This window comes from Giraffa tippelskirchi, chromosome 10 (genome assembly GCF_054371585.1).
Source record: "Giraffa tippelskirchi isolate mGirTip1 chromosome 10, T2T-mGirTip1v1.2.pri, whole genome shotgun sequence".
NCBI lineage: Eukaryota > Metazoa > Chordata > Mammalia > Artiodactyla > Giraffidae > Giraffa > Giraffa tippelskirchi.
In genome coordinates this window covers 101,203,758-101,230,180 of record NC_137284.1, presented here as the reverse complement: position 1 = coordinate 101,230,180, position 26,423 = coordinate 101,203,758, and the positions used below count along the sequence as shown (strand labels likewise).

General features: G+C 37.3%; 2 protein-coding genes across 4 annotated transcripts in view; one reads left to right on the top strand and one right to left on the bottom strand.

The window, feature by feature from the left end:
• Positions 1–922: 922 nt before the first annotated feature.
• Positions 923–2,745, bottom strand: SMIM30 (small integral membrane protein 30). Of its 3 annotated transcripts, none has more exons than XR_014067677.1 (3): positions 2,701–2,745; positions 2,263–2,347; positions 923–1,797 (listed from the first exon to the last, which is right to left on the bottom strand). XR_014067677.1 is itself a non-coding variant. In XM_081537134.1 (2 exons), exon 2 carries the CDS (start codon positions 1,764–1,766, stop codon positions 1,587–1,589), a length of 180 nt encoding a protein of 59 aa, XP_081393260.1. In that variant the 5' UTR covers positions 1,767–1,797; positions 2,263–2,349; the 3' UTR covers positions 923–1,586. The 3 variants fall into 3 exon arrangements, 1 of the variants encoding a protein (XP_081393260.1); XR_014067678.1 differs by having other exon boundaries at positions 2,263–2,344; XM_081537134.1 differs by lacking the exon at positions 2,701–2,745 and having other exon boundaries at positions 2,263–2,349.
• Positions 2,746–2,839: 94 nt separating this feature from the next.
• Positions 2,840–26,423, top strand: part of FOXP2 (forkhead box P2) — a 1,512,938-nt gene continuing 1,489,354 nt past the window's right edge. Inside the window, exon 1 of the mRNA XM_081537130.1 lies at positions 2,840–2,899. The gene's annotated coding sequence lies outside the window, so the exon portion shown is untranslated. The remainder of the gene's footprint in view (positions 2,900–26,423) is intronic.

Here is a 26,423-nt window from a genome sequence, read left to right as displayed (position 1 = left end):
TATAACAGTCAGCTTATCAGAATAAAAGAGTGTTTTCTTTGGTGGGGAAAAAAAAAAAACAAAATAGCTATGACAAAAACAGATCCATGTGGTTTGTCTTTAGTGTGTGGCTGCCCCTCATTCTTTGTACCCCCCACCAAATCCTTCATGCAAGCCAGATCAGCTCATACCTTGAGAAATGCATACAAAGGATTTTAGATTGCTGTTGCCTGTTTTCTGATCAAAATTAAGGCTCCCAATGTTACCTGGAGAGCTAGAGACTGGATAATGCATTAGTTTAGGAAAAAAAATGTGACTACCTGCTTTCATTAAGACCCCATAGCAGTTTGATTTACTCATACAATTCTATGTTGGCTGTATCTACACAGTCAAAGGAATCACTGTGGACCCTTGTTAAACAAAGAATTCCATATCCCAACCTACAATGCAACCAGGAGAGGAACCTGGGAATCTAACGGTTTTTATTAACTTGTTTGATCCTTGCATTCAAACAAGTTACAGCAATCTTCTTAAACTTGAATGTGTATAAAGTTATCCTGGGTTCTTGAAACAAAAGCAAATTCTGATCCAATTGGTAGCGGGTGGGGTGGAGGGGTCAGCACCTGAGACTGCAGTTTTAACTAGTCCTAAGGTGACACTGCTGCTGTGAGAACACTTTAAGTAGCAAGGATGGCGAGAGCATGCCTCATGTGGCTTGCGTGTAAATCAGTACATGCCATAACATTTGCCTTCTGCATCTGTGGATTCTCTACCAGGGGCCTCTTCCCTACCTTGATGCTGCCCATTTCTCATTTTTCACTGATTAAATCTCTAAAAGCTGGAGTCATCAGTTAACATAAGGCATCTACTTGTCTCCATTTAGTTTATAAAAAGTTCACAGAGAAAAAAACAGTCTGAAATAAACAGAAATGGACACCAGAAATTAACTTACATAATAGGTTTATACTTAACATAGTACTTCTCACCATGGAGATGTTACTCAGTTAATATAAACATTTTTTGTTTTTGTTAAACAATAAATCTCTTCTCCATTTCAATGTCAATATAAAGTATTTTTTTTACATTAAATCTTCTCTCCATTTCAATGTGAGATACATTGAATACATTTTCTGAACTTTTTCCCACACAGAGATAAGTTTTAATTTCTGACCAACTGCATTTAATGTCTAGGTACAGTACTAACTTGGGAGATAACAAAACAAAAATCCAATAAAAATATGGAGAAAAAACTCCTCAATGATGCAGGAGGCAGTGATTATAACTGAACAGTGGCAATTTCCTAGGATTCTGGGCAAGAGTTTCCTTCTTCCTACTGAGAATTCTGAAACTATGAAATATTACTTATGCAAATTTCAGCAAATGCAAATTACAGATGGCATTTTCCAGTGCATTATCTGTTGTGACAGAAACATGTTTTCCTTTTAAGACAGTATATCAATTTGTTGCTTTTTATAGGAAAATAACCAATAATATGAAACTTCTCTATTAATTGTTTCTTGGGAACTTTCAGACACCAAAGCTCAGTTCTGAAACTCAATAGCTCAAAGGTTTTCAGGGGTAGGTTTGATTCAGGAGGCCCTTCAAAGTCACATCTGTCCATTTCTTTTTCGTGCATACACCCCCAAACAAGCACAGATGCCTGTAATGCTGAGAATCACACCTAACAAGAGAGCAATTGCATCTCCGGCTTCTACTGCTTCAACAACAGGCAGCACCAAAAGCAATGAAAATAGGACTAGGAACAGCTGTGTTGAAACTGAGATCATGATGTGGCTGGTTCTTGAAGGATGAAGATTTCTATAAATTAAAACATGGAAAAAAAAGGAATCATTAAAAATTCCAACCTTTTCAAATGACAGTATGAATACATGATAGGTAACAGTTCATGCAACCTTTTCAATTAGGGACTATAAATTATATTCAGACTCATCTCATTTTATGGTGAAAGAACCTTTGGGAAGTAAATGGTAATTAAAGATTGTCATTTGAGGCTAGTGTCCCTTTCTCATGATAATTTCCTGACGCCAGCGATTTTCCCACATTGTATAACGCCAACACTGTGGGTATCAACAAACCAGAAATTGAACAGTAGAACATAATAAGAAAAGATAGATGATAATGCACAAGACACTAACTCGGAAATTGTCCTAGTGAGTGAAAATTACATTTTCTTAGGCTCTCTCCCATCCAGGAAATGCAGACAAATCTAGCAAAGTCAAACAACATGTAACTGTGAAGTCGTGGGGAAATAGTAAGACTTACCAAAGAAAGCGGTACTTAATTCTATCTGACTCTCTTCCAGCAGCTCCGGATGCTGAGGGTAAGAGATTCCACGTGACAGCGCCTACTATCAGAGGGGCGTAGCAGGATTTAAAAATTACACATTATTAATTATTATTATTTTAAAGAGCCATCTAGAGTCAGTGCAGAGCGGGGAGGTTGTACGGAAGGGAGAAGAATGGGTAATAACTAAAGACAAACAGTTTGTTCAAAGGGGAACTAGATTTAAAAGTTGGTTAGTTCGCCTATAAAGAAAAAGCTAAAAAAAAAAAGAGTCAACCGAAAACCAAGTTGGTTCCAGGGCTTGAAAGTAAACTTTAAAAACAATCCCTGCTTTGGCCCATCAAGGTGCAAATTTGCCCCGTTTGACAAATATACTGGGCAAGCTAAGGAGCCTTCGGAGACTAGCTCGTACATTACCTTCAAGGAAGCAGCCATTACAGAAATGGTGAGCAGGGCGGAGTCGTCAAACTACATTTCCCACAATCCCCGGTGCCCACAACTCCCAGGATTCTCCGGCGCGCTTCCATGTAACTGGCTGCGGGATGACGGTCGCGCTGTACCGGTGGCGCGGAGGAGCGAGCTCCCGGGTTTCCTCACGTGGCCAAGCCTGTTACTGGTAAAGTGGTGTAATGTATTTGTATGGAAGCTCACTGAAAAAAAAAGGTCAAAAAATGACAGCAAGTGGTTTCTTTTATTTTTTAATGCTGGTCAAGGTTTCAAGACACACAAGAATTTTTGTCCTTTGACTGAAATGCATGCACCTCAGCCTGAAGAGATATCGGAACAAAGCCATCTCTTTCAGATACATTTAAACAAGCGGCTTCTAACATTTTTGAAGGAGGGAATCCTTTGACACCATCTTTTAAATGTCTTATGACATTTGTTAATTCTTTTTAAGCAGTGGGGAAAAATATGATTAATAAGATGTTTTGGAAAGTGTTTAACCCGTTTGTAGGGAAAAACAGTGAGTCTAAGGAAAAACAAGTTAAACATTCTTAAGATCTCGGATTCAGGTTCTAGAGTTCTGAGTTTCCCTATTCAGGAATGCAGTGTATGGTACACTTTAGAGACTTCTCACTCATGTGTTTGTGATACCCACACTGCTGCTGCTGCTAAGTCGCTTCAGTCGTGTCCGACTCTGTGCGACTCCATAGACGGCAGCCCACCAGGCTCCCCCGTCCCTGGGATTCTCCAGGCAAGAACACTGGAGTGGGTTGCCATTTCCTTCTCCAATGTATGAAAGTGAAAAGGGAAAGTGAAGTCGCTCAGTCGTGTCCGACCCTTCGCAACCCCATGGACTGCAGCCTACCAGGCTCCTCCGTCCACGGGATTTTCCAGGCAAGAGTACTGGAGTGGGCTGCCATTGCCTTGGATGAGGGAACTCTATTTTGCTGACTAGCTTAAAAAATCACATTTGTTTCTCTTTAAAGTTTGTCTTTGACTTGTTAAGTCAAAGGTCATATACGTGGTTTTCATTAGTTTATTATGTATACTGTAATTGGAAATGTCAACTCAGGATTTACTAGTATTAAGTGATGTAGAGGCAGGTGTTAATTTTTGAGATACAGTGAGTATAATGATCCCCTCTATTTCTTTGACCTGAAGTTGTTTTTTTATTTCTGATGTGCCTGTAAACTATCTTAGCGAACTATTATTTCCTGACTATAACTCAGATTTAGATGTTTTGTGTAGATCACTGACAAGGACAATGAGTGCTATGTTTTACATGTGTAGTTCCCTCTTCTAAAAGAGATGATCATTTCCTTAGCAGTGCTACAGAGATGAGCAGCTTCTTCTGTGCCAAACATCTGCTAGCTACAGGTTCTGCTTGTGAACATTTCTGGTAGCAACATGAACCACAGCTCTTCTGAAGCAGTGCCACATTCCATACCCCCACCTCCTGCCCAAGTTGTCTGAAAACTCCTTCAGGCTTCTATATAGTTCCTCTTTCGGCGTTAAATATCTAGTGTTATCAGATCCAGAATTTAGTCTTTCAGTTTAGGAGAACCTAAGCTTATACCATCCTTCACTGAAACAGAGGTCACTGCTAGGTAATGATACTCAGAGACAAAGAACATTACTTTAGACACACATCTGAGTGGTAGAGGGCAAAATTTCATGTCATTTGTTACTGAGAAGTGGTTTCAGAGAAGATTGAAGAAGTTGTTTCTGCTTATTTTAATGGTTAGAAGTGAGTCATTGGTAGTCCCTGAAGGAAGGGGCTTCTGGGATCCATCAGGGGAGGCAGGATAGGTTGACATCAAGATATTGCAGTGACTGGTGTGTGTCAGGAAGTTCGTAAAACCCAGATTTCCTCATTAGCGATTGAGCCCAGCCAAGTGAGTGGAGACATTTTATTAGAGCTTCAAAATTAAAAAAGGCCATCCCAGAGTTAGTCAGTATTTCCCATCAGTAATAGGACATTCATCACTGAGACTGCTGCATTAGAACTGACTAATCATTAGGCTAACAGGATGAGATAAACTGCACTTTTCGAAGCTGTTCAACTGCTTCAGAAAAAACTCCTACTGAGTCTGAACACTCCAGTGTCATCATTTTACAGACATGTATGGGCAAGCTGCAAAAGATCATTTTTCATATGGTTCCAGGCACCATCTAGAGCCTGTTGCCAATGTAGGCTTGATTTCCACCGAAGAACCTTAGTAACCTGTGAGAATCAATCACATACACAAGTCTGTGGTGTTCAGGAAGCAGAGGAACCATGCCCACAGGCACTGACAAATTCAAATTTTACATTGCTGGGGTTCTAGGAGCAGGCTAAGAATACCTGATGGAACAAATTTATAGTTTTGAAAAGTTGTGACATTATCTCTTTTTAAAAAATATTTGTTTGGCTGTGCTGGATCTTAGTTGCAGCATACAGGATCTTTGGTCTTTGTTGCACCATGCTCTCAGCTGTGGCATGTGGAATCTAAGTCCCTGACCAGAGACTGAACCTGGGCCCCCTGTATTGAGAGTGTGGAATCTTAGCCACTGTACCACCAGGGAAGTCCTGTGAAATTATGTAGTACTTTATCCATGGTAATGGACTGATTAAAAATATTGACTTTGGAGATGTCATCTGCTGACCCATCTCTGCCACTTACTAACTCAGTGAATTTGTGCAAATTAATCTAACTTCTTTAAACCTGAGTTTTCTCATCTGTAATAGGAAAATCACCAATCTTTTGTAGGATTTCCATTGTTGATTAAATGAAGTGATACATAAAATGCTCGATATGGTCAGTGTCTAGAACTCTCATAGATATGGGACTAGCTGATCAGATAACATTTAAGTATTGCACAAGAAAATTTAAAGTCAGGACTATCTTGCCTTATGGGAGGGTGAAAAATATTTCTCATGGAAAAAATTTTCTTAGGAAGCATGTTTTCGTGATACATAGGGTAAGACTTTGATTGTTTTATATTTAATAAATGCTTAAATAGTAACTAATGTGTGTCAGGAGCTATTCTACACATTAACCAATGTAGCTCCCTTTAGTCCCTAAAATAATCCTCTGAGGGAGATACTATTATTATCCCCTGATACAGATGCGGAAACTGAGGCATGGTTAAATAATTTGTCTAAGGTCACATAAGTGAGTTAGGATATGAACCTAGGAAGTTTGACAAAGTCTGCCCCTTAAATCATTGCCCACGTGCTTTCATGTGGAAAATGTCCACAACATCAAACTGCATTTTAATTTTCTTAGAAATAAAGTGTTCCAATGTTGCTTAGGAAACCTACCTGTGGTGAGTCACTGAAGAGTTGTTGGTGTTTATATACTTCCTTCTCTCTAGGCTCTAGTTTGGTGAATGAATGAATACCGGTATTCACCTAATTTGTTAATTGATTTTGACTTTTATAAGTATATACAAAAAGTATTTTTTAAATATTAAAGTATGTCTGACTGAATCTCAGAAGAGTACTTACTGATGGGCACAGACATCATATGTAAAATAACACAGATTGTGATGTGTTGGCAAATCTTAACTATCATGAAGTTACTGAAGTCCATATAATGTACAAAATTTAAAAAGAAAGAAAAGAAAAAGACTCTTTTGTAAATCTTTGCTTAGAAGTGAAAAACTTAGTCATTGAGAAAGTATAGAGAGGTTTTGAGCAATTTAGTATGTGCAGTTCATAGGGAAATATTAATTCCTGTGTATAGACGAGGTGCTTGTTATGATTAAGCACTGGTAACCATGGAGACAGCATGAAATTTATAAAATTAAAAACATGCCAGATAGAAAATGCAAGTAGCATAGGAGAGTGAATCATGCCCCAATTGGTCTTAGCTTGATTTCTCTCAAATCTAAAGACTTAAAGAATTTCTATCTGGTCATTTTCTGAGTAAAATCACTCATTTTTCAGACTGAATTTCTGCTTTGAATATCTCAACTTGTTCTTTGAAAATGCTTTTTATCTAAAGTCAATTTAGTCATGATAGAATGTGTATAGGGTTAGAGTTTTTATAAGTAAGAAATAGCTTGAAAGCAGTAACTTTTAGATTGATCTTGGTGACTTAAATGAGTATCTGAACCTTTTATGTACACATTTGCTGTGAATTTTCAGTTGGCATACTGTAAGCGATTGGTCATGTTTAGTTTTTCAAATGTTTCTTTTGATAAATCATATAGATGGTCCAGGTAGAGAACTTTATGGTATAACATCAGTTTCTGTCATGGAATGATTTGTTCATCCATGAAATGGTGAGCTGGAGAGCAACAATACAGTTTCTTTACTCTTGCCTGTAATATTTTGATTGTTTATAAATCTATTCCCTGAGTCCTTTATGACAACAGGTTACTTGCCTGTAGATATTCTGAAAGTGGTATTGTTTGAATTTAAAATCATCATAAATAATTTAAAAATTATAACAAAACGTCTTACTTTCAGGAAGAATAATTTTACTCAAGGAGGTTGCCAGATTTTCTATTCAAAGGAAAATCCTTAATTTTAAAAGTACAATAGATTATATTTTAAAAAAAGATTGCAACTGGTTCAATTGAGAAAAAGGTCCCATACAATGCTCTTCACAGTTTCACTTGATTGTGATTTGGACCTACTTTAATGCATTTTTAACTCCCATTTCTCAAGAGAGTCAAAATAAGTGACCTCAGTTGGACAGTCAAAATGAAGCATTGCCTTTGTGAACATGCCTATCAACACTAGGATGTATTAAAGTGAACGTGGTTGTGCTGCATAAGAGTAGGGACGTAATCCTTTCATCTTCTCTGCTTTAGTAGGATCCTTTGTAAGAATACTCATTATACCGTTGGTCACCAGGTTTTTAAAGGGACCAAGAGAGATAACAGAGAGCCCAGAGATGAGTGACAAGAGTTGATTCAAGTGATCCGAAAGTTAGTCCTGGAAGAGGGTTCTCAAAATGTATTATGTGGCTCACTTGCTTCCCAGGTGACATGGGGAGTTTATTTAAAAATGTAAATTTCTTAAGGAAATTCTCTAGATAGTTCTTAGGTTCATGAGATCTTAGAACCTTTGTCATTGGGGAAAGTAAGTTATTGGGCCTGATTATTTGGGAAGAGGAAATATAGAGGAAACTGAATAATGATCTTTCACTTAATTAATAAATTTAATAAGACCCAATTTGAATTATCCATCCTGCTCTCATGTACCCTTTTCCAGTTGCTGATGAAGCAGGAAATACAAATATTTCTTGATATTTGTTCATGTTTTAAATGGCATTTTTTCTCATTATTCCTTATAAACTTTTCTCTCTCTAAAACTTATTTTTTAAAAAATGTATAAAACATTCTGATGATTTCCATTGTTAGAACTGTAGAAATATCTCATTCCTCAGAGAAAACAAAGCCTTTTCTAGCAGTAAAAGGAACTCATTAACAAAATGGATAGTATTAGCAGTAGCAGTTTTAAAACATAATAATGCAGTTGTGACTTTCACATGGTTACTTCTAACAATAATCTGTTAAAGGTTAGGAGAAAGTATTAAATGCAACTCACTGAAGGTGATCAGAAAGGTATGTGGTTGGTTCCTAACATGTAGCTTTCTGGTAATTCAATAGTAACCAAGGATTGAATTTTTAAAGCCTTGGACCTATCTTCTTTAAATGTTTCTTCACTCAGTAGGTATTTGGAAGGGAACTGGATAACCTGGAGTGCTGGTATTTTAAATTTCTGGCTGAAGGCCTATTCATATGTTTTGGAACTGTGACCAGGATGTAGAAAAATCGTTATCCTGTTATGAAAATTGAGTAGCTCTAACAAGTGTTCTCTCCCACAGTTATAGCTGGATAAAGTGGGGCTTGGGCCCCACTGATTTTTGATACTGTTCCTAGTATTGTAATATACTTATAGTAGCAGTTTTGTATTGTTTAGTTGCTAAATGGAGTCTGACTCTTTTGTGACCCCATGGACTAATGCCTGCCAGGCACCTCTGTCTATGGGATTTTCCAGGCAAGAATTCTGGAGTGGGTTGCCATCTCCTCCAGGGGATCTTCCCCACCCAGCAATCAAACCCAGGTCTCCTGCATTGCAGGCAGATTCTTTACCACTGAACATTACATGAATATTTGTTGAGTAAATGAATAATTTGTCGACTGAAAAAAATGCACAATGTGGGAATTGTGAGTTAAGAGTTGTTTGGAGCAAAATGATGACTACAGCCTGGGAGGTGGCCTCTCAGATCTGCTCCATAGAGGTGGAGGAGGGGATGTCAATATATATGTGATTCTGGTGAAGAGGGATGGAAGTAACCAATCACACATTTGGAAGAAGGTGGCTGCTAGTCATGAAGAGCAGGTGTCTCTGTTAATGATTTTAGTGCTTTTCTGGATATGAGAAGATGCAAGAAATTGAGCTCATAAAATCTTTTATCTGAAGACCTGTTATGCCAGTTTTTTCCAGATCACAGAAAGCATCATACCTGATTTCCACCCTAAACTCCTTTTGGGGCATGTTGGAGGTCAGCAACTGCAGTGGCTAGTGACTTCATCCTTGTAGAGGCAGATGATGAGTGACAATTTTTAGTTGACAAAATAAGGCTAAAGTTTTAGACAGCATAAAGCTCCGTTTGAATCAATATATGTGACATAGCTGTGGAAACAGTGAGTGTAATCTTGGGCTGCAAGAATAGATACACATCTATTCTAGATGTGTATTCCATTCTAGTATCTAGAATGGAGAGGAAAAGTATTACTTTGCTCTTTCCATTTTGGGGCAAGTCTAGCAATATAGTGTTCTTTTATAGGTCCCACAGGTGGCTTAGTGGTAAAGAATCTGCCTGCCAATGCAGATGATGCAGGTTCAATCCCTGGGTCGGGAAGATTCCCCTGGAGTAGAAAATGGCAATCCACTCCAGTATTCTTACCTGGAAAATTCCATGGACAGAGGAGCCTGGTGGGCTACAGCCCAGGTGTTGCAAAGAGTTGGGCACAACTGAGAAACTGAGCATGTACGCACTTTCAGAGAAACATTAACAAACTGGGTATTAACTAGTAGTGTGATATGATAAAACTACAATTACTAATTGAAAAATGTAGTTGAAAAACAATGGAATGTAAATAAAAAGATTCATTGAGACTAAGTAGTATTTTTGATAGCTATCCCGTAGGAGAGGCCCTAGAGGGAATGAGTTGAAGTTGTTCTGGATGCCTGTGGGTGACAGAGATAGAGAGGCATATATTAGCTCAATATAAGGAAAGCTTTCTAGTGTTTTAAGAGAGAAGTGGCTGCGTTGGTGAGCAGTGAACCCTTGATCAGTCAGTAGGTTGGCTTAATGAACACTTTGCATGGTGTTATAGAAAGGATCCATGCTTCAAAAGGATGATCAGTTTAGATGTCCTTGAAAGTTTCATCTGAACCTGACATTCTCTTGTTCTCTTACCTCCTCCTACCACCCCCAAGTCTTATGCTAGTTGTCTGGTGCTCATTACAAGAGTTTGTTTAAAAAATCTCTTGAGACCCTGCTATTTATCTTTTCAAAGGCTTTATTTTTAGTATTTCTTTATTTAAAGTTGGAAACAAAATGGACTTCTATTTCTGAAGAGAAAACTTTGTTAATGATTTCTTAATATTTGTAAATATATAAGTATATTATATATTGTTTATTATTTATATTTTATCACCAGTATGTGTAACTGATACTGTTTCATATGTAATGCTAAAGCTATCAGATGAATGGTAGATTCTATATATTTTCTTTAGACCAGTGAAAGTTTATAATCTGAGGATTAGGATAAAAGCTTAATCAAGCTTTTTTGAATGTGATATATCTTAGAAATGGATTTACTGTGGAATACCTACAAAATGCTTCCTGCCATTAGTCAGATGTTCTCAACAGACTTGTGACTATCAAGTCATTGTACTGTACATTTGTACTTTGCTGGATGATTAAATCTTGGACCAAAGTAAATTTTCATATTTCTTTTTATTTTAAATTTCAAATTGTACTTTCTTGGGAAATGAACTATTTTGATTTAATTTCTCAGTGAGTAAATCCTTTAAACACTGGATATCAAAGTACAGTTGACCATTGAGCAATATGGGTTTGAACTATGGGGGTCCACTTGAATTTTTCCCGATAAATATATTGGAAAATTTTGTGGAGATTTGCAACAATCTGATGAAACTCAGAGGAACTGTGTAGCCCAGAAGTATAGAAAAAATTAAGAGATAAGTGTCATGAGTGGATAGAATACATGTAGATACAAGCATCTTTTATCATTTAATACCATAAAATACACACAAATCTATTATAAAGAGTTAAAATGCATCAAAAATTACACATACACTTACAAACCATATATGGCACCATTTGCAGTGGAGAGAAATGTAAACAAATGTAAAGATGCAGTTTTCTAGGCTTTAGCAGTACATGAGCTGAGAACTTCCAGATGTACAAACAGGGTTTAGAAAAGGCAAAGGAACTAGAGGTGAAATTACCAACATTCGTTGGATCATGGAGAAAGCAAGGGAATTCCAGAAAAACATCTGCTTATGTTTCATTGACTACTCAAAAGCCTTTGACTCTGTGGATCACAACTAACTGAAAAATTCTTATAAAGATATGGGAGTACCAGATGGCCTTACCTGTCTCCCCAAACCTATATATGAGTTAGGAAGCAACAATTAGTACCATATATGGAACAACTGACTAGTTCAAAACTGGGAAAGGAGTACGACAAGGCTGTATATTAGCACCCTGCTTATTTAACTTCTGTGCAGAGTAGGGGGCTGAATGAATCACAAACTGGAATCAAGATTGCTGGGAGAAGTATAAACAACCTCAGACATGCGGATAATACTACTCTAATGGCGAAAGCAAAGAGGAACTAAAGAGCCTCTTGATGAGGGTGAAAGAAGAGAGTGCAAAAGTTGTCTTGAAACTCAACATTCAAAAAACTAGGATTATGGCATCCGGTCCCATGACTTCATGGCAAATAGAAGGGGAAAAAGTGGGAGCAGTGACAGATTTTCTTTTCTTGGGCTGCAAAATCCCTGTGGATAGTGATTGCAGCCACGAAATTAAAAGATGCTTGCTCCTTGGAAAGAAATTTATGACAAACTTGCTGCTGCTGCTAAGTCGCTTCAGTCGTGTCCGACTCTGTGCAACCCCATAGACGGCAGCCCACCGGGCTCCCCCGTCCCTGGGATTCTCCAGGCAAGAATACTGGAGTGGGCTGCCATTTCCTTCTCCAATGCATGAAAGTGAAAAGTGAAAGTGAAGCCGCTCAGTCGTGTCTGACCCCTAGTGACCCCATAGACTGCAGCCTACTAGGCTCCTCCGTCCATGGGATTTTCCAGGCAAGAGTACTGGAGTGGGGTGCCATTGCCTTCTCCATGACAAACTTGACAACATATTAAAAAGTAGACACATCACTGAGCTGACAAAGGTCCCTACAGTCAAAGCTATGGTTTTTCCAGTAGTCATGTAGAGATGTGAGAGTTGGATCATAAAGAAGGCTGATAGCTGAAGAACTGATGCTTTCCAATTGTGGTGCTGGAGAAGACTCTTGAGAGTCCCTTGGACTGAAAGGAGATCAAACCAGTCAATCCTAAAGGAAATCAACCCTGAATATTCATTGAAAGGACTGATGCTGAAGCTCCAACTCTTCGACCACGTGATATGAAGAGCCAACTCATTGGAAAAGATCTTGATACTGGGAAAGATTGAGGGCAGGAAGAGAAGGGGGTGACAGAGAATGAGATGGTTAGAGAGTATCACCGACTCAATGAACGTGAATTTGAGCAAACTCCAGGAGATAGTGAAGGACAGGGAAGCCTGGCATGCTGCAGTCTGTGAGGTTGCAAACAGTCAGATCTACCTTAACAACTGAGCAACAACAAAAGTGAAGTGAAAGTCACTCAGTTGTGTCTGACTCTTGCAACCCCACGGACTAAACAGTCCATGTAATTCTCCAGGTCAGAATACTGGAGTGGGTAGCCTTACCCTTCTCCAGGGACTCTTCCCAACACAGGGGTCAAACCCAGGTCTCTCACATTGCAAGTGGATTCTTTACCAGCTGAGCCACAAGGGAAACCCAAGCAACAAAAGGGACTTCCTTGATAATCCAGTGGTTAAGAATCTGTGCTTCTACTGCAGGGGGCATGAGTTTGATCCCTGTTTGGGGAACTAAGATCCCACATGCCACATGGTATGTAGTACATTATTCCTAATGTAATAATTTCATAGCTACCTCCTGTTGCTATTGTGGTGAACTTGTTTTGCAGTAAGAACTGTATGAGATATTTTTGTGTTTTTTTTTCAAGATAAGGCATTTTATTTTTTATTTTTATTTTTTTTATTTTACTTTACAATATTGTAATAGTTTTTGCCATACAATTTTTTTTTGTTTTTTTAAATTTTTGTGTTTTTTTAAAGTTATAATGTTTCCGGTACTATATTATGAATATGACTGTAATACTGTATGCCATGAAAATTTTATAACAATTCATTAATTACCATATAGACTAGCTACTCTGGCTACTATAAAGTAATCATATTACTGCTTATTCCTTATGAATGCATGAATCACTTTCTTATGAATGCATGAATCACTATACCTGTAAATATGAATTTCTTTTTCATATTATCTTTTTGTTTTTGATTTGTAGTATTAGTATTCTGTATAACAGCTACAGTATTTTGTATCATATAATGCAGTATTAATGTAGGTTGTTGTTCAGTCACTATGTTGTGTCTAACTCTGTGACCTGTCACTGCAGCACACCAGGCTTCCCTGTCCTTCACTGTCTCCTGGAGTTTGCTCAAACTCATGTCGATTGAGTCAGTGATGCCACTGAACCATCTCATCCTCTGTTGCCCCCTTCTCCTCCTGCCCTCAATCTGGTACTGACAGTTCATTTTATAGATAGATGATGTAAGCTTATGGCATCTATAAATACAGTATTGTAAATCTATTTTCCTTTTGGTTTTCATATATTTTCTTTTCTCTACTTTCTTTATTATAAGAATACAGTGTATAAAACATATAACATAGAATATATGTGTTAATTGACTGTTCATGATATTGGTAGAGCTTCTATTCAACAATAGGCTGTTGTAGTTAAGATGTTGGAGAGTCAGAAAGTTTTGACTGCATGGGAGTTGGTGCCCTTACCTCCTGTGTCATTTAAGGGTCAAGTGTATATTTGACTTTTGAGCATGTGAGTACCAAAATATGTGCACTGTGCTGATCTGGAAACATGCTGACCCTGCTTGTTATACTATCTAGGTGCTTGAAGCAAAGCCTGAAAGAAAACCTAGGTTAAAATTTTGGTGTCTTCTTCTCGAAGCAATTCCTTAGTATCAGTTTTTTAGGTCAGATATTTTCTCCCTGGATTTCTAGAGAGTTTGGGAAGAATATGTTCAAATACTTTTTATAATTAACTTCCTCTGGAAAGTAACAAATACAAATATTCTAACATTTATCACATGGTTTAACGCTAGTGCCTTACACTGCCCACTTGTCAAATAGTCATGGGTTCTAAAGAGTCTCCCAGCTATTCTAGAAAGAGTGGGAGTCAAATATCATGCCTATATTTATTAGTTCACTTTCAACATATAATAGTTTTTTTGTGGCTCTTGTCTTTCTTGTTTAGTAGATGAGCATATTGTGCTATCTAGTTTTGGTTCAAATAACTTTCAAAGATTCTTGCAAAAAAACCCCCATGGGTTAAATATAATACTAACCACTCAAATGATTACAAAATGAATTTCATGATTTAATAAGCACAGCCAATAATGTGTCTCATCTATTTGGATCTTTTTATCTTTGTGTAGCATTTTCTTTCTAGATTATGGCAACCAGAATTGAATTAAGAACCAGACTTTTGAATCATAGCATCAATAAATGTTAATAAGCTAAGTTTGAAGGAGATGGTGTATATTTGATTGCATTGATCTTTATTTTGAAGTTATTAATAAGAATATTTTAGTGTGAGGAAAGATTTTTGGACCACTAATTAATAAACTGGTATTACATAAAATTTTAATTTCATTTTATTTATTTTTTATAATACTTCAGTTATTATGTGTTTTGAAATGTACCTACTAGCACAGTAAATGATATAATTTATATGTTATATATGTGAAGATTTAAAACATTTTTATTCATAAAAGTACATAGATTCATTGACCCTTGAACAACATGGGTTTGAATTGTGCAAGTCCACTTATAAGCAGATTTCTTTCAACAAATGTACAGTTGGCTTTCCACATATGCTGTTTCTGAATCTGCTGGTTCAGCACCCATGGATACAGAGGGTCCACTATGAGAGTTAAGCATACTTAGATATTTGTGTTTATGGTGGGTCCTTAAACCAATTTCCTGTGAATGCTGAGGGATAACTGTAGAAAAATCTGGAGACACTAGTCTAGGTTTAATTCACTGGAAGTGAAAGAGAAAGGCATATCATTTTATTTTCCCCCAAAACATGAAAGAATGAATCTTTGTCCACGTGTACATCTTCCTAACCCCAACAGAAATAGATTCTTGTCATTCAGTTATTGGAAATCATTGTCAGATTAGTGATTTTATTTGTCCTTGTCAGAACTTTCTACTTAAAGGAAACAGAAGATGCATTTTTGTAGGCAAGCTTTCTTTTCTGTGTGACAACTTATATCTATATATAATAGTTACATCTTTTAAAAAGAATGGCACATCAGCATTTGCTATTGTACTCTGATCTGTTTAGTTTTATGTGTGTCCATATGGTTTAGAAAAGAAACTTAGGTTTGTATTAACTAAGACAAATGAGACTACAGTTAGGCAGACCAACTGATTTTATTTCTATTCTTCAAAATAGTGGTACTAAAACAACACCAAAACTAAAAAAAATGAACAAACTGAAAAACAAAGAACTCAAAACTTACAATCTTTTCATATTTTTTGGATTGAAAAGTGAATAGAATAAAAGAATCAGTTGATTCCATGGCAACCTTTCATTCCTTTCCAAAGGAGATTTTAAGAGATTGAAAACATAAAAAGTAGATGCTGTTCTAATAATTCTTTTATATTTTGATCAGAAAAGGCCTGAATCTTTATAAATCCAGCAAAAGTACATTTGTCCCATCTTTGGGAACATAGAGATCTATTGTGGACAAATCATTTTTATTCTCCTTTTCTTCTTATGCTTTCAATTAGAATTTCATCTAGAGTATTTCTTCTCCTATAATTGAGTAACAAAATTATCCAATAATTTTTGCCAAACATTTAGAATTGTTCAGGAGAAAGGGTAGAAATAAGGTAACCTATAATACCAATGAGTTGGTTCCTGAATTTTTTTGCAGTTAAATGGGAACTAGAGTCAGTGATGAATTAAAGTTTAGATCTTTTCTCTGCCTCAATTAATAGGTTGACATCTATAACAGAAGATTAATACTGATACCAAGATCTATGAAGTCAGCCAAATTACTGTATACTAGTGTATTTGCCTTTCAAAATTATTGACTTGAGTCTTAGATTAGGCTGCATGGAAATAGATTCTGAGATGAAGAGGTTATTTGACAAGTGGTCTCCAGAGTGCATCTATAAGGAAGTGAGAAAAGGAGGATCAGCAAGAGGGAGACACTGACCCTCAATGCAGCTGAGCATCAGTAGAGACTTTAGGGAGCTCTGGAGCTTGTATGTCCCTTCAGAGATACTCTGTTTTGAAGCAAGGGGTTCTTTGTTCCTTTGTAAGAGTAGCTCATTGGCTGTGGGCTCTCCCCTGAGAGGGAGCTTAACTTTAAGTGAGGTAGTTCTTTGTGGCCAAGGGCATTTCTCTGTGAGGGACCCAAATGTGAATTGTCAAGAGATGGTATTCCCAACAGCTGAGAGAAGGATGCTTTATCCTTGAGGAAGGAATCTGGGTGGAGCATCCAGTACCAGCTATACTCTGTAAGGTAGCACAGAATTCTCCACTCAGCTGTACAGTATAGAGAATAGCAGCTTGGCTGAGAAGGGAAGTTCTTGTGGATCATGGCTTTTGTTACTCGCAAGATTAATTAGAACTGTGCTTGCTATGGATCATTGAGGCAAGCAGAGAATATTCACATTTTACCCCCTTCTTCATCCATCACACTAAAAAACCAAAGCTTAGATACTGTGTGTAAGAGTTGAACCTTAGATTTCTTCTTTTTTTTAAAAAATAAATTTATTTATTTTAGTTGGGGGCTAATTACTTTACAATATTGTAGTAGTTTTTGCCATACACTGACATGAATCAGCCATGGGTTTACATGTGTTCCCCTACCTGGACCCCCCTCCCACCTCCCTCCCCATCCCATCCCTCTGGGTCATCCCATTGCCCCGGCCCTGAGCATTTGTCTCATGCATCGAACATGGAATGGTGTTCTGTTTCACATATGATAATATACATGTTTCAATGCTATTCTCCCAGAACGTCCCACCCTCACCTTCTCCCTCAGAGTCCATAAGACTGTTCTATGCATCTGTGTCTCTTATTCTGTCTCACATATAGGGTTATCGTTACCATCTTTCAAATTCCATATATATGCATTAGTATACTGTATTGTGAACCTTAGATTTCTTAATCAAGAGATTCTCTAAATTGGACAGATACAGAGTTTATATTGATGCCAACTGACAGAATTAAGCCTTAACATTAGGAACTGCTAAGTTTTGAGTCACTTTTGAATGGGCTCTAATTTTTTTGTTGTATCACTGGTTTTACTTTAATCATTGAGAAAATGGTAATGTTTCTTTTGATTGGATTTGATTTCACTTATCACATTTGTTTAGATTCAGATAACATTAAGCATGTTAGAGCCATGTAATTCTCTACCTTCTGTTAACCAGGCAGTTCTTAATCACTGTGAAAAGGAAGCAGATGATCAATTTTCAGGCAGTTATCTGTCACTGAGATAACCCTGAAACAATAAAGATTGATTTTTATGTTAATAAAACTAGAGAGATCTCTTGACAAACTCAAACCTGGGTTTTCTGGAAAATATAAACTCATGTATTTTTATATTTATAGGACTTGGCTTTAATGATACCAGGGTCCCTGTCAGCCCTTAATAGTATAAAATTAAAATTGCCTAGTTTATGTGTTTCCAAGCACTTAAGTTGGGATGTAAAGCTAAGCAGCTTGGTTCATTGTTAGTTAATTTAGATTTTTATACACACATGCTACAGTCAAACTAGTTATGCAACAAAATGATTTGAATTTTTGAGTGTTTTTCAACATAGACTTACTAATGTATTGTTGTTGTTCAGTTGCTCAGTCCTGTCATACTCTTTGCGACCCCATGGACTGTGGCACGCCAGGCTTCCCTGTCCTTCACCATCTCCCAGAGCTTGCTCGAACTCATGTCCATTGAGTTGGTGATGCCATCCAACCATCTCCTTCTCTGTCGTCCCCTTCTCCTCCTGCCTTCAATCTTTTGCAACATCGGGGTCTTTTCCAATGAGTTGACTCTTTGCATCAGGTGGCCAAAGATTTGGAGCTTCAGCTTCAACATCAGTCCTTCCAATAAATATTCAGAACTGATTTCCCTTAGGATTGACTGGTTTGATCTCCTTGCAGTCCAAGAGACTCTCAAGAGTCTTCTCCAACACCGCAATTCAAAAGCATCAATTCTTCCATGCTCAACCTTCTTAATGGCCCAACTCACATCTATACGTGACTACTGGAAAAACCATAGTTTGACTATACTGACCTTTGTTGGCAAAGTAATGTCTCTGCTTTTTAATATGCTATATAGATTTATCATAGCTTTTATTTTAAGTAGCAAGTGTCTTTTAATTTCATGGCTGCAGTCACTGTCTGCAGTGATTTTGGAGTCCAAGAAAATTAAGTTTCCCTAAGCTTTTGATGTAGACACCTAGATAAATATGAAATAGAATTTTTTTCTCTGGGGGTACGTGATGTGAAAAATTGACAGATTTACTCTGGGTGATGATCTGTTGGTCTTCAAATGTAGCCTGTGATAGGGATTGTGGTACATGTAGACCTACTGACACCCATTTTTTCCACTGTTGGACAAAAGAAAAGGCAAGATGAAACAATGGAGAAATGGATAGAGTGAGAGGAAGGAAGGAAGGAGGAAAGGAGACCTAACTAGGATTTTTTTAAAGCCTCATCTTATTAGTCATCAGTTGGAGGTACTTAAATAACATCAAATGGGTGCAGGTAATATATTAGTATTTTCATTGCTACCAGTAGGAATTAGCCTGATGACACAGATATGGGGAGTTCCTTTGTTGATCATGCTTTGAGAAACTGCAAAAGTCATCATGACTTCTATTTCCTTTGAATCCTGTTTGTGAAAACACCTCACTTTGTTGAGAGAGCCTTGTAGGGAACAGTTATCTTGTATTAGAATGTTGGTACACATTTCGAATACTTTTAGTAGTGGAAATAGTATTGCCTGCTTCAGAGCTATTCTCTGGTAAGTAGAGTCTCTTAATTTGTTTTTCTTAATTCATTTTTTTATTGAATTATAATTGACTTAAAATATTTATATTAGTTTCAAGTCTACAACATAGTGATTCAATATTTTTTTGTGTTACAAAATGATCACCATGATAAATCTAGTTACCATCTGTAACAAAGTTGTTACAGTATTATTGACTATGTTCCGCATACTGTACATTACATCCCTGTGACTGACTTGATAACTGGAAGTTTGTACCTCTCTTATTCTCCCTTACCTATTTCAGTCATCCCTTCACTTCTCTCCCCTGTGGAAATGACCAATTTGTTCTCTCTATGTCTGTTTCTGTTCTGTTTGTTTTAGATTCTACAATAAGTGATATCATATAGTATTTGTCTTTCTCTGTCTGAGTTATTTCACTTAGCATAATACCCTCTAGGTGCATCTGTATTGTTGCAAATGGTTTCATTCTTTTTTATAGCTGAAAAATACTCAGTTGCATACCACATCTTCTTTATCCATTCATCTGTCAATGGACACTGAGGTTTCAGCATGGCTGTCTCCATGGCCTGGTGGGTCTTGAGATTGGTACTGGCCCACTGGTGGGCAGATAAGCTAGGAGGAAGACTAGCTTATCTTTAAGCTAGGAGGAGGACTCCAAAATGGTACATCCCATACCAGTGTCCTTCTGGTAGATCAAGCTCCCCAAATTGGCTGCCACCAGTGTCTGTGTTCTCAGGAGGAGTCCCAGTTGCTTTCCACCCCTTTAGGAGGCTTTCCAAGATTAGCAAGTGGTCTAACCCAGGCTCCTTTCAAATTATGGTCTCTGTGCCGCAACTTGAAGCATGTGAGATTTTTGAGTGCCTGAAATCTCTCATTTCCAACAGCCCTCTATGGCTCTCCTGTGTGTAAGCTCTGCTAACCTTCAAAGCCTGATGTTTTGGGGGCCCATCATTCTGGAGCAGGATCCCCAAGCTGAGGAGCCTGATCTGGAGCTCGGATCTCTTGCTTCTTAGGGAGAGCTTTCACAATTGTGGTTGCCTTCCCACTTGTGGGTTGCCTACCTGGGACTGTGGGTCTTGATTACATCATGTGTCTGCCCCTCCTACCCACCTTTTTCTTATCTTTAGTTGTGGAAAATCTTTTCTGCTAGTCATCAGCTGGTTCTCATAGATAGTTGTTCTGTAAATAGTTATAGTTTTGGTGTGCCCATGGGAGGAGGTGCACTCAGGCCTTCCTTCTCTGTCATCTTGGCTATTCCCCAGGACTCTGATTTTTTTTTGTATGCTCAAGGAAATATGTAGGACAATTAAAAATATGTTTTTAAAAGCAATAGAAATAACACTATCACTAAAATATCTGGTAGAATTTATTACCAGAAATTGTTCCTTTCCTATGTTGTGGAGAAGCAGTATTTTCACCCTTGAGACATTTATGAGATCTGTTAATTTTCCTTTGGATTTCTTTTTTATTAATTTGTATTTTTTCCAGTATTGAAGCTGGTCAATTTGTACTAAAGGCCTTTTTTTTTTTTAGCATTTATATTACTTGAATATATATATACCATATGCTAAAATGTGTATAAAGATTTATGATACATACATTGTCATTTTTATATATGACTGCCATAGATTTTTATTTTCCATTTTATCAGACTCTTTGGCCTCATTTCAGCCTGACCATTGCCCAGCATACAAGATATAAGCAACAATCCACAAGCATTGTAAACCCTCATAAACTACTCAGCAAGTTTCAGGGTGAGTCATCTTTATCAGTTGAAACTTCAGGCACTTTATTCTCCCTCTGGGCAACTGTAGAAGTATAGTGGGATGAATAAACATGCTATTATGTGTGAAAAAGCAGGAATCACTAGGTCTTAGCCTCCTGTCTTCTGATGTCATAACTCTTAGTTTATATTTTTGCACATACTGAATATGTGAAAACTCTATAACCATCTGTCTTTGATTTTGGAGTGTGATCAGAGATTTTGATACTTCTGGATATGGAGATTGGACTTGGGATGGCTGGTCGTGAGAAATAGTTTTGGTTCCCAATTCCAAGTAAGTCACCCTCATATAATGAGAATCTTTGTTATTTTATCCTGGGAGACATGGATAGTTTATCCTGGGAGACATATCATTTACTAAATAATAATAAAATTACCTCAGATAACACTGACTTTCATAGTCTCTCTGATCTGTTTATATTCTAACCATTTTCACTAGATTTAATTATAATAAATGGAGAAATGTCACTATAACTCTTTTGTACAATTTTATGATTAATGTGTGTATCTAATTAAGATGACTTTATTAGACATTTTTCCACTAGATAAATTATTTTATTTTTCTTGAAGAAAAATGCTTTTAAGCCTCCCTATAAAGAATATTGAGATTATTCAGAATCAAGAACTAGATTTATAGCTTATGGTGCTGTGTTGAAGAGAATATGTTTAATGGACTAGAAAGTCTGTGATTAATTTCAATAACTGAATTTCCTTTTTTCTTATTTAATTGTTAGGGACAACAGTAGAAACTTGACTTTAGAAGGGAATAAAGAGCCGTTTCCAGAAAGATGCTTGAGATTTATAAATTGTTTGTATAGGTATTGTATATTAAACAGGTTAAACAAAGATATTCTTATTCAAGTCTGAGAGTTTATAGTCATAAATAATATTGCTTTTTTGATATTGGGCCTTGCATTTAGAAAAAATAATGTTTATATAAACACATTTGTCAAAAAAGGCACTTCTCTTCACAAAGATCAATATTTGTGACTGAGGCAGTGAGGCTTTTAAAATCCTTTAGAAGAGCAGTAGAAACTGCCTGATGCACATACCCCTAACTGTGAATCTCAAGATAACATCCTACAGTTATGGGAAATGCAAGGTTTTTGGGTAGAACTAATAGACTTATACACTTCTCTAAGCATACTGAGCTCTGACTCTGTGCCTCAAGGTGGGGCTAGATGGAGTGTGATGACACGGCCTCAGAAAAAGTGAAAAAAGTAAAGGCGAAGTCGCTCAGTCATGTTCGACTCGGCAACCCCATGGACCGTAGCCTACGAGGTTCTTCCATCCATGGAATTTTCCAGGCAAGAGTACTGGAGTGGGTTGCTGTTTCCTTCTTCAGGGGATCTTCCTGACCCAGGGGTTGAATCCAGGTCTCCAGCATTGCAAGCAGACGATTTTACCATCTGAGCCACCAGAGAAGCTCCCCAATGCGACCCCAGATGGCACTATAAAATGGCTCTACAAAACCAAAACACTTCTTGTAGTTTTATTGCAGATCACTATTTTGTCCTCCACCTTCATCTTTTTGTGACCTCACTTTCCCTCTTGTGCTTTGAGGAACTAGCAGCTAACAAATTCCTGTTCTACTTCTGATACCTTCAGGGGTCCGCTATTCATCTTGCCTCCCATCACCTCCTGTGCATAATTCATTGAAACTATTTGTTCTGCTGTGTTCCAGCCACACTACACTGGAGAAACACTCACTTTAAGTAATACATGATCTACTGAATGTGCCTGCTTGTTTCCTCAGATTCGTTTGAGGCATCTTGTCCTTCAACCCTTCTTTGATCTCTCTGGGTTGGGGCTGATTATTCCTGCCTTGAATCCCTGGGGCATATTGTACCTGTTTCTTTCATATCCAAAACCCTGTATTGCGCTTATCTTGTTCTTAGCCTCTGCTCCAGACTGCAGGTTCTTCTAGGATGGAAAGTGTGTCTTAATCATTTTTAATGCTGTCATGCCTAGTGCTATGTGAGACCAGTTCAGAAAGGACAAACGCATACATTTATGCTTTCTCTTATCCTGAATAAATTATTTAAAACAGGAAACTGATGGTCAGGAAGCTAGGCACATTTCATTCATCACCAAGTTCTGCCTATTATTCCATTCAGACATGTCTTATATCCTAGTTTTCCATCTTGTTCTCTCTACCCAATTTCAGGTTTTCATCCTCTCTCTGTTGCATATTAAAAAGATTTCCTTACTGTACTGTATACTTAAAATTGTTAGAGTAAATTTTTGTTATTTGTTTTTTTATAATAATAATGATAATAATGACTGTCTCCTAATGGACTCTCTTCCCTCCAGTCTTAACAGACATTCATCCTTCAAATAGCTGGCATAATTGTTTATTAATGTATGAATCTGAAGATATTCCTCCATAGTTTATAGGATAAATTCTAAGAGCCTAGGATGTTACATAAGACCTTTTGTGGTCTGGCCCATAGTTCTCTAATTTCATCTCTTGTTATTTCCTGCTTCAGTTATACTGTACTCCTTACACATCCCATACTGTGCAGTTTATTGGCCTGAACCTTGCTTTCAATTTTCCTTTGCAAAAAAATGCTCCTCTTCAGTCCACTTTTCTAGTAAACTCCTACTCATATGCAATATACTGTAGAGGTTAAGAAAAAATAGGTTCATACCCTGGTTCTGCCACATATTTATAAATGATGTAAGTTACTCACTTCAATTTTTCTCAACTGTAAATCAGGGCTAATAATAGTATATGCCTAGGTGGCTCAGGTGGTAAAGAATCTGCCTGCAATGTTGGAGACCTGGGTTCAGTGCTTGGGTTGGGAAGATCCCCTGGAGAAGGGAATGGCAACCCACTCCAGTACTCTTGCCTGGGAAATCCCATGGACAGAGGAGCCTGGAGGGCTACAGTCCATAGGATCGCAAAGAGTTGGACATGACTGAGCAACTCACACTTTGACAGTAAATACACAAATGTAAGCTATTATTTTTTTTTTTAAATTTTTTTAAGACTTAACAAAGAATTCTATTCCTCCAGGAAATCTTCCAGGATTTCCCAGAATAGATTAGGTTTCTTTCCTATGTGCTCCATAACTTACTCAGCAAGTCTCTATTTTTGGACTCATCACATTTTGCTGAAGTGGTTTCTGTATATAACTGCCTCCTCATCAGACTAGAACTACTTGAAGGAAGAAATAATGTTTTATTTAGTTTTCTATCTTCAGCACAACACTTGCTCAATAAATGTTTGATGAAAGAATGAGTTGTATCATGGGAAGAATTCATGCTTTGGAGTCAGATGTGTTCAAATCAAATACTTACTTTCTCTGCATCTGTAGAGAAGTACTTAGTTTCTTTCATACTGTTTCTATATATAGAAGGATTATACCACCCCCTCCTTTTTTTTTTAAATTAGTGACGGTATGTAGAGTCTACTGCATTGCCTGAAATAATGTGGTTATTATTAATATTATCTTGAAAATATATAATAATTTTATCTCAGAGTTAGTAAGCAGATGCATTCTTCCCCTGCAGAATCATCTAATTCTAAAGAACATACACTTTAGTGCTTGTGTTTTTCTAAAGATCATCTCTTATTTAATTTCCTTGAAGTATCCATGGCTTCCTGAATACCTGCATTGTCCGTAACACTCTGTGGACACTTAGCATTTTTTCCTTGCAGTTTTACCAACCTCTTTATGTTTGCTTTGTCTATGCAAATAGATTGTAAGCCTTTTGAGGACAATCATATCTTATATATTATTTAGTTTTATTCCTATCTTTCCCATCCATTGTTCTTACTCCTTCTTCCTAATAGAAATCTCTATATAAATAACAAGTCAGTAAATGTTGATCTGTAGTGATGAATGGAGGACTAAGAGTAGTCAGTGGCAACTGGAATGTTTTGACTCTGGGAAGGTCCATGTCATTTGAAGTAGAATCTCAGCCAACAGTTAATGGAAAGATTGCACTGGATGTGAAGCGGAACATAAAAAACGTATAAGATATGATGCCTTCTCTGCAGGAGTTGGCAGTCTATTTGGCAAGATAAAGTATGCCCAAACTGAACTGTGAGGGAGTAGCACTGGATAGAATGAGATTAGGTCTACACAATGTTCAGAAGAAGGAAAATTAGGAATTCATGCGGGTGAGGCTGAAGTCAAGAGATTGTTGGGAGATTCAAAGGAAAGAAAAAGAAGAAGCCCATAGGTATTTGAATGCTTATGATGTGCCAGGTATTGTTATGAACCTGTGTTGTGCATGTGCATGCTTGTGCACGTGATAGGAACTTTTCTTTCATTCATTCAGCAAACATTTTTTAAAAACTGTATTAAAAACACAGAACAAAATTTACCTTTGTAACCATTTAAATGTACAGTTCAATAGTGTTAAATGTATTCACATTGCTGTGCAGCATTCCATTTTCATCTTGCAAAACTGAAACTCTATACTGAATAAACAACTCCCCATTTCTTTCTTCTCCTTGAACTTGTGTGGCTTTATCTAATTCCTGCAACACAATTATGAGACAATGTTAGGGATCCCATTTCACAAGGAATTAAATGAGGCTTAGACGTTTAAGAAAATTTCCCAAGGTCTTATAGTCAATAAAGATAGAACCACATGAACCATGGTCAGGGAGGGAATGAACTATTAGGAACCCACAGTTTTAGGTGAGATCCTGGAAGAACTATATTTTGATTTTTGTAGCTGTTTTTATGGGTCATTCATGGCCATGGTGGCTCTTGCCTCAAAAATGTGCCATAAAACATCTAATACTGCTCAACTTTCAGTAATTCTCCTTGCTAGGTCTTAGATCTCTGATATCTGGAATGTCGCTGAGGGAAATGGCTGCTAGATAGAGAACATCAGGAAAATGATAGTGAGTCCTTATGTCTGCTTTATGGGCATGTGATCCTCCCAGGCCATAAGATATTGAAGACAATTCTTTAGAGTGAAAGATGTTGGATCAAGTTTGAAATATTGCTAGAGCTGTACATGGGGTGGGAAGATGGAACTTGAATGTGTCTTAATGGAAAGCCACCTTATTGGACTGATGGTGGCAGGGGTAAGGAGGTGTGTGGGTAATGTTTTTGACAGGTTATCAGGATGATAGGGAAGAATGGAAGTGAAAATACAAGAGCCAGAATATGGTCCCCAACTTAGAAGAGCTCCCTGTTGATTGAGGTCTTATAAATAGACTTTTCCTGCTGAGATATATTCGGGTAATAGATTAGGCCACACATGGGGTTCTACAAAGTAGTTGTTTAAGGAAGACACTAGGGGTGGCAGATGTACTTGGAAGGATGAATTAGGAGTGGAAGCCATTAATTGTTGCAAAAAAAAAAGCATTTTATTTGTCAAGCAGTATGTAAAGTACTTTGTGTATATTTTCTGTCTAATTCTCAAAACTTCTTGTGGTAGTCATTATGTCCTTATTTGAAAAAGTGTCTCAAAAAGGTAAAGAATTTGCTCTAGATTGCTGGGATGGTTATTAAACTACCATC